This window comes from Phyllostomus hastatus, unplaced genomic scaffold (genome assembly GCF_019186645.2).
Source record: "Phyllostomus hastatus isolate PE091 unplaced genomic scaffold, TTU_PhHast_1.1 phas_contig_40, whole genome shotgun sequence".
Classification (NCBI taxonomy): domain Eukaryota; kingdom Metazoa; phylum Chordata; class Mammalia; order Chiroptera; family Phyllostomidae; genus Phyllostomus; species Phyllostomus hastatus.
The window spans coordinates 74,762,633-74,776,087 of NW_025333872.1; the positions used below are offsets into that span (position 1 = coordinate 74,762,633).

A 13,455-nucleotide genomic window follows, 5' to 3' on the forward strand; every position below is an offset into this window, starting at 1 on the left:
ACAACAAAATACATACTAAATGATTTTGTTTGTATGTAAGTATTGTATATAAACAGGTACAACTAATATAAGCTGTTGGAATTTAAGATACTGATCACTTACCCTTGGTGGAGGGGTAGTCTGTGACTAGAAGAGAATAGAAAGGAAGAATTCTAGGGTGCTGGTAATATTCAGTTTCTTGTTCTAAGTGATGGCTGCACAGTGGAGTTCAGTTTGAAAAAAATTTATGAAACTATACATCTGTAAAATGTTTTTGTGACTTATGGTCAAGATAGAGGCATAGGCAAAGATGGCTTGCCTCTTCGCACAACCACAACAAAATTACAACTACATATAGAAAATCATTGCTCAGAATGGACAGAAATTGAGTTAAATGGAAGTTTGATAACTACAGAATTAAAGAAACCACATCCATCCAGACTGGTAGGAGGGGCATCGATGTGGAACAGGCTGGTCCCACACCCACATGTGGTGGATAAAGATTCAGGAGGGATATTTCGGGAGCAAGGAGTTCCAGGCCCACACCAGGACCTCCAACCCAGGGTTCCAGTGCTAGGAAGATTAGTCCCCACAATTTATGCCTGCAAAAACCAGTGAGGATTGAGTTGGTAGAAGAAACTTCTATACCCCCAAACAGTTCCTTGTAAAGAACCCACATATGGACTTACCTACTCAGACTTACTCCCTTTGGGCTGCGGCACAAGGGAAGCAGCTTGAGGGGCACCAGTGGTGTGTAGGAGGAGGCTGAGGTGTCTGGCATCAAAGCAAGGAGAGGCCATTGTCTCTTTTCTAGGCCCTCCCCTCACAGAGCTGGCAAACTGATGCCATGTCTAAGATACTATCAACCTGGCTAATACTCTTTGACCTGCCTTGGAGGTCCCCAGAGACTCTGTCCCACCCAAATTACTGGTCCACTCAAGCTGCTTTTCCATATGAACAAACAAGCAGCAGCTGACCTCAGTGAGCCCCAGGCCCAGAACTAGTAGTCGAGATTCACAGCTTGGCTTCATCTGGATGTCTCCAAGCCCAGTGCAAGTAGCAGCCATCTCAGATGGCTTTATAACTCAGGCAGGGTGGCCCCAGGCAAAACACAGGTGGAGGCTGACCTTGAGGTTTCCTGCACCACTCAGGAAACTCCAGTGCCAATGTACCCAATGGATAGCTACAGACCTTGTTGGAGCACCAAGACCCTGTTCCTGCACAGCCAATCCTCCACAGAGGGTAGAAGTTGGTGGTAAGTGGTCACAGCCAATCCTTGTAGCTGACTAGCCTGGATAAACCCCTCCCATTGATCTGCCAACAACAATTAAGCCTCCACTATGAGAGGAAGGTATACTCAGCCCACACGAAGGGCACGCCTCGAGTAACCAGCTTGGTTGATAGGGGAGGCTATGCCACTGGACTCTACAGGACACCTACTATATTAGGCCATACTACCAAGGCACAGAGTCAAAGCAGCTCTACCTAATACATAGAAACAAACACAGGGAGGCTGCCAAAATGAGGAGACAAAGAAACATGGCCCAGATGAAAGGACAGATGAAAACTCCAGAAAGAGCTAAATGAAATGGAGATAAGCAATCTATTAGATGCAGAGTTCAAAACACTGGGTATAAGAAAGCTCAAGGAACTTAGTGAGGATATTAACAGCATAAAAAAGATCCAGTTAGAAATGAAGGGTATACTAATTGAATCAAGAACAATTTAGAGGGAAGTAACAATAGAGTGGATGAAGCCGGGATTCAAGTCAATGATACGGAACATACGGAAACAAAAAACAGCCAATCAGAGGAAGAAGAAAAGAGAATCCAAGAAAAAAGCTAGGATAGTATAAGCAGACAGTGGGACAACTTTAAGTAATCCAGTATTTGCTTCAAGGGGGTGCCAGAAAGAGAAGAGAAAGAGCAAGAAATTGGAAATCTATTTGAAAAAATAATGAAAGAAAACTTCCCTAATTTGGTGAAGGAAATAGACATGCAAGTCCAGGAAGTACAGAGAGTCCCAAACTAGATGGATGCAAAGAGGCCCACCCCAAGACACATCATAATTAAAGTGCCAAAGGTTAAAGATAAAGAGAGGAGGGGGATGTGGGAGAAAGGGTGGAAGGTGAGGGGATTAAGAAGTACAAATAAGTAGTTATAGAAAGCCATGGGGGGGTGCTGAATGGAGGGGAACAAAGGGAGAAAAATCTGGACAACTATAATAGCATAATCAGTACAACATAATTTTAAAAGTGTGTATATGAAATAGAAGAAAATTTTAAAAGTAAACAATACTGAATTAAAAAAAGAGACTGTGTTTGGATCTAATGCAAAAGTTATCTTCTATCATTTTAACTTAAATGCCTAAGAAGAGATTGCAATGTTTTTGAGGTTAATATCAATCTCTTGAGATATTAGAATAGTCAAAATGTAGAACTTTAGAATAAAATAAAACACTTCATAAACTACCATTTTTAAATTTCATATCATAATTATATACAAAAGACAGTAGACTGCTTGGAACTTTTATATTTTTTATAATTTTTGAGTTTGAGCATTACATTCAGTAATCATTGCTTTTGTCTCCTTAGCCAAAGCCAGGACCATGAAAGGTCTGCAATGTAGACCCCGTTTCTGGTCAGGGTTTGTTAATGCTTTGCTTGCATGTTGGTGACCTCTCTTATAAAACTACATTTAGTTAGTTCCATGTATATCTACCATTGTAAAATACTAAATATATTTGAGGTAATGCAATGCATCAATGTCAATGAGCTATGTTGTAATGATTTTGAAGTATTGGATGAGTGGGTTGGCATCAAGTTTTGGGAGATTAACTACTTAAGATTAAATAAATAGTAAGGAATAAAGCTGGGAATTGAACTTAAGTCTTTCTGAGGCCAACACCCTTCCCTTTTCTTCATAACACACTTCCTTGTCATAATCTTTCCAGGCTAGAGAAATTTCATACATGGTATACCTGGGTGTCATAGACAGACAATGCCAAGGACTAAGTAGTAGAAATAAAGAAAGTTAGCCAAACTTATTTAAACTCAAGAACTCAAAGGGTAGTAGATGTCAGAATTGAAAGGCCCAGATAATTATTTAATACTTGTGTTTTTTTTTAAAATTGTCCATTTTATTAGATTACTAAAATACTGGAAGTACTGATTGTTGTGGGGAATAACCATTTTAAAAATAGAAAGGAAAACTTGACCTAAAACTAATTTTTCTTTGAATTTTTTTTTAATTTAGAGAATTGTAAATAGTATATACACAATATATAATTTTTTACAAGCAAAATAATGAACTAATGTTTTGTTTTCATTTTTAGATTTGACCTGCCACCAGTTATTTTGTTTTCCATGGATGGATTTAGAGCTGAATATTTACAGACATGGAGTACTCTGATGCCTCACATTAATAAGATGAGTAAGTCTCCTACAACCAGAGGCATGCAGATGGTAATGACACCTAGTTAGTCAGTCTCTAGATGGTGCACCTCTCTTTCCTGACCTTTAGTGTTGGCGTATCATCTTAGCCTATGCTCTTTCAAGATCCCGATGACTTTACTAGATGATATCTATTTTCATACTTGTTGTCTCCTCCTTCCTATCTGTAGCATGTTCGTCTCTCTCTCTTTCTCTCTCTCTCTCGACTTGTTTTGTATTTGAATATATCCTCTACTTGAAGGAAACTTGTTTACGTATATTGTCTCAACAGTGGCATTTGTCAGACCTGGGTTCTGGGTCTTGGCAAGGTAGATATGACCTACCTGGGACAGGCTCCTGAAGAGGCCTGAGTAGACTGGATGGGGCCTGCACATACCAGTACTCCAGCAGGTGAACAGTCCAGTATCTATGTCCAGTTCTGGAGTCAAAGTACCTGGAACCTGGCTCTACCACTTACGAGTTGTGAGACCATGGGCATGTTTGTCTCACCTGTTGGTGCCTTCGTGTCTTCATCTGTAAAACGGTCACTTCCTACCTGATAGCAAGACTGTGAGAATATATACATAGTGTTCACTGGATGATTTTAAGTTATCATTATAATTATTTTATTATCATCTTTATTATGATAGTTTACTTCCTTGTTAGGGCACTTGGCCTTCATACAATTTATAAAGTTAATAGTAAAAAGAAATTGAGTACGAAAGACACAGGAACTAAGAAGTTTTAGAGTGTTGGCTCCAGAGGCCATGCTTTTCACTGCTCTCCAATAACTGTCTTTCTTTTCCCTTCTATAAGCCTCCCGTCCTCCCTTTTTTTCACTTTTAAAGTCCTCAAGTTTTTTTTTTTTTAAGATTTTATTTATTTATTTTTAGAGAGGGAAGGGAGGGAGATAGAGAGAGAGAAACATCAATGTGTGGTTGCTGGGGGTTATGGCCTGCAACCCAGGCATGTGCCCTGACTGGGAATCGAACCTGTGACACTTTGGTTCGCAGCCCACACTCAATCCACTGAGCTATGCCAGCCAGGAAAAGTCCTCAAGTTTTATGACAGTTTTACTGGTTTCCTGTTTTATGTTTCTCCAAATTAAAAAATTGGATGTAAGAAAGGTCTGACCCTGAGTAAATCAGTTACTCTTTCTAGGCCTCAGTTTCCTCATTTGTAAAATGAGGAATTAGATATAATGATTTCTGTTGCTAATTGCAGCTCCAAAATTTCATAACTGTAGACACATAAACTTCTAACCCTATAACACAAGGTGCTTTGTCTCTTCAGGTTCTCACTCTCTGAGGCAGATCTTTAGCAAAGTGATTGAGTTTGGGGCTCTGGTAGAACTGGCTCAAAGTTCAGGACTGGTCACATATTACTGTGTTACTTTGGCCTGGAAACTTAACTAATACTTCTCAGTTTCTATTTTCTTATCTGAATTTCCCTTAGTGATCTAGACATCAAATTCTTTGTCCAAAAGGGAATTTAACTAGCCAGTCTGAACTGAGCCCCTTTGCAGTGGAATTATTTTATTTTCTCATGCCACTGACAATTAGAAATAAGGCCAATGAAATGCTGAGCCATTGAGAGCTTTGCCCTAAGGTCTAAAATATTTTTTTTAAGTCATCCGGACAACATCATGTGTGAATACATCACTCATTAGGTATACCAAGGCAAAATGTACTGTTAGTTTCTTGGAGGCCCAATTAAGAGTGAGATTAGGACCTCCCCAGAATGGTAGGCTTGAGGTGAAGTATGTGACAGCAGGTATCGCTTTAAGTCTAGAATCTCACCTCTAGTGTCCCATTAAGCTGCCTGGATCAGGCGGGGCTACAGCGGTTGTGGAAACTGAGCATGAAGTAACAGCATGGCTCAGTGAGTCAGATCACTGAGCTGTGGTATGAGATTACAAAGGGGACACTCAGGACTCAGCTTTAGTGAGGTGAGGCCATTGTCTCGTCTCACTGTGAGTGGAAACAAAAGGCCAGGCCCAAAATCAGAATGTCAAGTGATTTGGCTTGAACTGGAAGTCAGACTTCCTGGAAAGGTAGGTAGGAAACCAGGGCTAGAGAAGACTATTAGTAACAAGTAGATCTGGCAGGTAACATGGGTTTTGAAGATTAGGATTAACACCGTTGACATTCATAAATAGTAGAACACAAACTCTCCACAATGGATGCCCTTTTCTGTCTGCCTTCTGCCTTCCTCTTATTCTTATTTTAAATTTTTTATTGTGATAAGAACATTTATAGTATAGTTTAATATCAGGTAACTTGAGTCCCCAACTTTGTTCTTCTTTCTCTGTTGCTGTGCAGGGCCTTCTGTGGTTCCATATAATTTTTTGAAATATTTGTTCTAGTTCTGTGAAATATGACATTGGAATCTTGATAGGAGTTGCACTGAATCTATAGATTGCTTTGGTAGAATGGGTGCTTAATGATGTTAATTCTTCCTGTCCATGAATAAGGTACATGCTTCCACTTATTTGTATCTTCTTCAATTTCTTTCTCCAGTGTCTTATAATTTTCCAAGCACAGGTCTTTTACATTCTTGGTTAGGGGTATTTTGAGGTATTTTATTCTTTTTGAGAAATTGTGAATGGGCTTGTTTTCTTAATTTCTCTTTCTGTTAGTTCACTATTGACATATAATAATGCAACTGATTTTTGAATATTACTTTTGTATCCTGCTATTTCACTGAATTCATTTATCAGTTCTAGTAGTTTCTTGGTGGAATCTTTGGTGTTCTCTATGTACAGTATCATGTCATTTGCAAATAAAGACAGTTTTAATTCTTCTTTTCCAATTTGGATGCCTTTTCTTCTTCTTCTCTTATTGCTATGGCTAGGGTTTCCAGTACCCTGTTGAATAAGAAGGGTGAAAGCAGGCATCCCTGTCTTTTTCCTGATCTTAAGGGGAATGCTTTTAGTTTTTGCATATTAAGTATGATGCTTGTAGTGGGTTTTTCATATATGGCATTTTTAACATCGAGGTATCTTCTTTCTATTCCCACTTTGCTGTGTGTTTTTATAAATGGATGCTCGATGTTATTAAATGACTTTTAGCATCTATTGATATGATCATGTGGTTTTTATCTTTCATATCTTTTGTTTTTGTGGTGAATCACACTTACTGATTTGAGAATGTTGTACCAACATTGCATTCCTAGAATAAATCCCACTTGATCATGGTATATGATCTTCTTCATGTATTGCTGTATTTGGTTTGCTAATATTTTGTTGAGGATTTTAGCATTTATGGTCATCTACAATATTGACTTGTATTTTTCTTTTTTGGTATTATCTTTATCTGGTTTTGGAATTAGGATAATGCTGGCCTTGTAAAATAAGCTTGGCAGCTTCCTCTCCTCTTAAAATTTTGGAAATAGTTTGAGAAGGAGAGTCATTAGTTCTTTCTGGAATGTTTGGTAAAATTCAACTGTGAAGCCATCTATACGGTCCTGGGCTTTTGTTTTTTGGGAGTTTTTTTATTACTATTTCAATTTCACTTGATGTAATCTGTCTATTCAGATTATCTGATTCTTCCTGACTTAATTTTGGAAGATTATGTGTTTCTAGGAATTTATCCATTTTGTCCAGGTTGTCCAATGTGTTGCATATAGCTGTTCATAATGTTTTCTTACTATCCTTTGTATTTCTTTGGTGTCAGTTGTTATTTCTTGTCTTTCATTTCAAGCAACCCAAGTGTCCATCAGTAGATGAATGAATAAAACAACTATGGAACATTCACACAATGGAATACTACTCAGCCATATAAAAGGAGAAAAATTTACCCTTTTCAACTGCATGGATGGATGTAGAAAACATTATGCTAAGTGACATAAGGCAGTCAGAGAATGACAGATACATGATTTCAATTATATGTGGAATCTAATGAAAAAACTAAAATAACTAGCAAAATAGAGACAGACTCATAGACAGAGAGCAGGGTAACAGCTAAGGGTCAGGGGAAGGTTAGGATGTGGAGGGATTAAGCAAAAAAGAAAAAGGACTCATGGACATGGACAACAGTGTGGTGATTGCAGGGGGCAGGGAGCATAAGGGGATTAAATGGTAATGGAAAAAACAATAAAAATTTAAAAAGAATAAAGTATAAAAGGCAATAAATGCAAAAAAGAATATTTAATATGAAATCTACCCTCTTAACAGATTTCAAGTGTCTAGTGCAGTATTGTTATATATAGGCACAGCATTATACAGCAGGTCTTTGGAATTTATTCATCTCGTGTAACCAAAAGTTTATACTTGCTGGTTAGCAGCTCTCCATTTGTTGTCCCCGCCAACCCAGCCCCTGACAATCTTCATTCTGTTCTTTGCTTCTATGAGTTTGACTATTTTAGGTACCTCATATAAGTGGTATCATGCAGTATTTTCCTGTGACAGATTTATTTCACTCAAATGTCCTCAAGTTTCATATATGTGGTTGCATATTGTCGGATTTTCTTTCTAAAATAATAAAATTCTGTTGTTATATATATAGTAATATATATGTTATATATATATATATCCCACTTTATACAAGTGGTGTATATAATATACTACTTTCTTAAAAAATCCATTTTTTTGTTTGTTTTGTAATCCATATTTTAGTTGATAAACATTTAGGGTGTTTCCATCTTAGCTTTTATAAATAGTGCTGCATTGAACATGGGAGTGTCAATATTTTTTTGAGATTCTGATCTCAGTTCTTTTTAATAAATACCCAGAATTGGGATTGCTGGATCATGTGGTAGCTGCATTTTTAATTATTAGGGGAAATTTCATACTTTTCCCACAGAGACTGCACTATTTTGCATTCTTATCAACAGTACGCAAAGTTTGCAATTTCTCCACATCCTCATCAAAATTCTCTACATTTATCCAAAAACACTCTTTCAAAAAAATAATAGCTATCTTAACAGGCATGACGTAATATCTCTCTGTGGTACTGATTTGTGTTTCCCTGATGTTCAGTGACATTGATCATTGACCATCTTTTTTTTCACCTTAGGCCATTTGGATGCCTTTGCAAAAATACCTATTCATGTCTTAGCCTATATTTAAAAAAATATTTTATTTATTTATTTTGAGAGAGAGGAGAAGGGAAGGAGAAAGAGAGGTAGAGAAACAGCAATGTATGGCCTCTTGTGTGCCCCCTACTGGGGATCTGGCCTACAACCCAGACATGTGCCCTGACTGGGAATAGAACTGGTGACCCTTTGGTTCGCAGGCCCGTGATCTCTCCACTGAGCTACACCAGCCAGGGTTGATAAACTTTTAAAAATGCATTAAAAGCTGTATAGTAAAAAACAACCAACCAACCAACCAAGCAAAAAATTTGTCTTTTTCGTATCTTCCTAGATTTTCTCTGGAGAGGCAACTACTCTCATTCATGTATTGTGTCCTTCCAGAATTATTCTATTCAGTCATAATTTAGATCTCTAACATCTGGAAGAAACAGTGGTAGATCCTGTTTTCTGTGAGTTGTGCTCTAACAGCTCCAGTTCAAAGGCAGGTGGTCCGAAATGGTAGTCTGAGCCTGCAGAGTCAGCAGGGCTGTCTTGTGTGAGACATGTGATTAGGGAGGTGTCATGTTTTCACATTACTAGTAGCTTAGTTTGCATTATGTTTAATACTCTGTTCCTTTAGGCATTTAAGAATTTGACTGTGTCACTCATGTCTCAAGGAAATAAAAACAGAAACTGACTTTATCTTTCTGTTTATTGTTTGATTTTTTCCCACTTCTTTTACTTATATAAATGGATTTTTAAAATTTCATTTCCTTATTATGTGATTTCTTAACAATATTAAATGTGTCTTGACTGGGGGCAAGATTTATTTATTGGCAGTATTAACTAAGAAAACAAAAACAAAATGTATTTTAATCTTTAGTGAGACTTTATGTGTCAGTTCCTGGACCAGGCCTCCGACTTACATGCCTCAGAACCACTTGGGGTGCTTGTTAAAAATGCAGATTTGTTTGAGCTCTCTTTTCCTCACTTTCCACGCAGCCCCTCATCCCCACCAGTCCTATATGATAGACTTGATAGAGATCCCAAGAAGGTTCTGAAGGAAGAAACTCCTGGATCATAATGAAAACACTGAACTCGAGGCTGGGAGGGAGAATAACTCCAAACGTATTTGAGAAAACATTTGTTATTTCAGACTTAAAGTTTGTTACTTTCTGGACAACAGTCATTTTCACTTTTCGTTTTAACCTAAATAGAATTGGTAATGGTGAAGCTTTTGTTTAGAGTTCATGTCAACAGGAATAGTATGAAAAACTTCTTGTACTCCACTGCTGCAGAGGAAATAGCAATGTTCTGATGGGTCTGACTTCCTTAAACAAGGATATTGCACAGGCAGAAAACAGCACAACAATTGAAAACCAAATTAACGCCATGCTTTGTGGAAAACGGATTACAGGAAACTTCATTCATCAAATGGAAACTGGGCTGAAAATGATAAACAGCAAAATTAGCTCATTTTGCAAACATTCCTACATGACACAGGCTTATGCATTTGTACCAGTCCAGTTTCTTTTTAGTTACCTTGTAGTTGTGGTGACTTCTGTTATAGTGGATACTTTATGTACAAGAACTATTACCTGAGATACAAAGGTTATATAAAAATTCTAATGCAATGGCCTGGGTTAGAAAGAGGGGAGCAACAAAAGCACACAACGCTGACTGTGGCTGCTTTAGGGTATGTTAAACGCTCAGGGGTTAGTAAACCGTGGCCCGTGGCCCAAATCCAGCCTACCCTGCTCCTTTTTGTATGACTTGCTAAGTGCTAAGAATTGTTTTACATTCCTAAATAGGAAAAAAGAAGAGAATACTTTTTGACACATAACAATTGTGTTTAGTTTAAATTTGAAAAACCGTAAGTAAAGTTTTACTGGAACACAGCCGTGCTCATCTGTTCATGTGTTGTACGGGGCTGCTTTGGGTTTCTGAGGCAGAGTGTGAGCTGTTGCAACAGAGATTGCAGGGACTTGCAGAGCCTAACATATTTATTATCTGGCTCTTTCTGGAAAAATTACTTTGCGGACACTTACCTTAGCTCATTCTTCTCCTAAAAACTGACATTCCTTAGAGTTGAGGAATTCTAGGTGTCAGAATTTTAACCTCTTTTCATCTTCAATCCACTCTTTAGTTAGTTTTCTATTTCTCTGGGAAAGTTTTATGTTCAGATTTTTAGTTACCCAAAAAACTTTGGAGGCAGTAAAAACTTTAATTCCTCACTATATTTTGTTGCAGAAACATGTGGAATTCATTCAAAATACCTGAGACCTATGTATCCAACCAAGACCTTCCCGAATCATTACACCGTTGTCACGGTAGGTACTTGGCTCAGGGAAAGAGTGACAGGCCACAGACAGGCAGCTGGCCATGCCCCCAGACATGCTTAAGGCAGGGACTGGCGGAGCCCCATGGCACACGTTTTACCAGCACATGTGGCAGTAGTTCGTGGCTTAATTCAAGTTAGGGGGTGTCAGTGTGAGGCCCATGCAGTGCTGGGAGGTGACAGCAATGGATGATGTTCAGACATCACCAGGTTAATTCACCTTTGTCATAGGCCATTATGAGGTCTTTGCTTCGTAAATGAACTGATGCTGGCTATTTCTCTTTAGATTAAGCATGTAAAGCAAATAAATTCTCCTTAATGTATGAAAAGTTATAAGTGGAATGATCAGAATAAACTCAAAGGAAAATTAAGTTATGTAACCTTCGTAGGTTTAGAACACTTCTTAAGGAGGTCTCTGCCTCAGCCTTTATTGACAAAGGCCTAGCTGTGCCTTTATTACTTTGCATTTAGTCTTCTATTGCTGTAGAACAGTAGCTATAACTCATTTAAATTTTAACCCTTAACTAATTGTATATGTATATATGTGCGTGTGTATATAAATAGATATACACATTTATACATACATGTATTTGCAGAACCTGTGTTTGTAGATTCACCTACTTGCTAAAATTTGTTTGCAGCCCCAAAGCCAATACTTGTGATACAGTCACAGTCACTTGAGAACATTCACAGAGCAGAAAACACTGGAGTCGCGCGGCTCACATGTTCCCAGCTGAGGTCTCACAAGGGGACACTCTGCCTTCTGGTTTGAGCTCTCAAACTGTAAATGAGGTTTTCATAGTCTGCTGTTTATTAAGTGCTGTGTTTTCTGCATGTTTGTGCTGTTTGTTGGTGATTTTGCTGTTTAAAATGTCCTTCAGGTGTAGTGCTGGAATGCTGTCCAGGGTTCCTAAGAATAAGAAGGCCGTGATTCATCTTACAGGGAAACCATATATGTTACATGAGCTTCTTTCAGGCCTGAGTTATCATGAACCAATAATATATATTAAATAATGTACCTTTAAACAGAAATACACATAAAACAAGATTCTGTATCGAAGAGTAGACCAGAGTCTCACAGGCACCGAACCCTGTGTCTGCCCGAGAGCGATGGTAGAGCTGTGCGGTGGTGGCAACAACTTTATAGAACTTAACTACCATGATAACAAGAACTGACTGTGTGTGTACATAAAAACATAAGTATGCACACGTAAGATGTAATACATGCACACGTCTGTATAGAAGGGAAGATGGATAGAGACCTGGCAGGCTCTCACTTGCTGTGCTACTAACACACCTGAACCCATTTCACCAGGAAATTTGATACTTAAATGTTTCTATGTAGTAAATTTCTTGATATTATTGCTAACATAACCAGTGCCCAATCTTTATTATAATATAGGAAACCTCAGTTAACAAAGAGTTATAATCACACAAGGGTTATTTTAACACCATCAGCACAAGCCATCTATGTAATATTCATTAGCTGCTGTGTGCCATGGTGGAACTCAATACACATACACACACACATGTATTTGGGTTCAGATTCAGGGGTTTTATACTGAAATGTGTATGACATTCTTCCAGGATATGTTGTAGATCTATGCTATTTCTTTTTTATTTATTTATTTATTTATTTATTTTTAGAGAGGGAAGGGAGGGGGAGAGAGAGAGAGAGAGAGAGAGAGAAACATCAATGTGCGGTTGCTGGGGGTTCTGGCCTGCAACCCAGGAATGTACCCTGGCTGGGAATCGAACCTGGGACACTTTGGTTCCCAGCCCGCGCTCAATCCACTGAGCTACACCAGCCAGGGCTGATTTATGCTATTTCAATTTAATGTTTTAGTAATATATTTTTTTACCTTAAATCCTTTTTTTTGAAATTATTATTTTAGGGCTTATATCCAGAATCACATGGCATCATCGACAATAATATGTATGATGTAAACCTCAACAAGAATTTTTCACTCTCTTCAGCGGAGAAAAATAACCCAGCGTGGTGGCAAGGGCAGCCGGTATGTAGCATTCCGCTTATGGTGCCTAAGTAAGGGCATTTCCCAGCGTGGCAGTGGGTCCCTCTTTTCTCTGCCCTGAGTTTTTCATTATCTTTCTAAGTCTAAGCACTGGGGGTAGGAAGGCATTTAACCACTATTTATGATCTTTTAAATATTTACGATTGTTCAAGTAATGACCTGTTGAATGTTGGATGTTGTATTATAAACATAGCAATCTGGAAGTTACTTGGAAAGATTATCTGTTATTTTTTTTCCTTATTCTGTTTTGTAATTTTTTAAAAGGGAACGAGAAGCTATTATTTACCAAGTTGAAAAAAAATGATCTTCTTTCTTACCACCTTACTACAATTTTAATTTTTCAGGTGGATCCCTGGATAATTATATTTTTTAACTGCTATAAAGACACATTTTTAAAAATTTAAATACATTTTAATACTTAAATAAATTGTGAAACTGTTAATATCATTTACTTTCTAATAAGTGGCACTGTTTCTACCCAAACTGATTATTCCCTTGGCTTCTACTTAAATTTCCTCTCCTTGTAGATCTGGCTGACCGCAATGTATCAAGGCTTAAAAGCTGCCACCTACTTCTGGCCAGGATCAGACGTGGCTATAAATGGCTCTTTTCCTGCCAAACATGTGCCTTACAACAGGTAGTGAAGCACTTACAGATCTGAC

General features: G+C 38.0%; 1 protein-coding gene across 1 annotated transcript in view; it reads left to right on the forward strand.

The window, feature by feature from the left end:
* Window positions 1–13,455, forward strand: part of ENPP3 (ectonucleotide pyrophosphatase/phosphodiesterase 3) — a 76,266-nt gene that overhangs the window by 17,518 nt on the left and 45,293 nt on the right. The window contains 4 exon segments of the mRNA XM_045843237.1: window positions 3,313–3,410; window positions 10,673–10,752; window positions 12,656–12,775; window positions 13,321–13,430. Of these exon segments, the coding sequence (XP_045699193.1) occupies window positions 3,313–3,410; window positions 10,673–10,752; window positions 12,656–12,775; window positions 13,321–13,430 (408 nt within the window).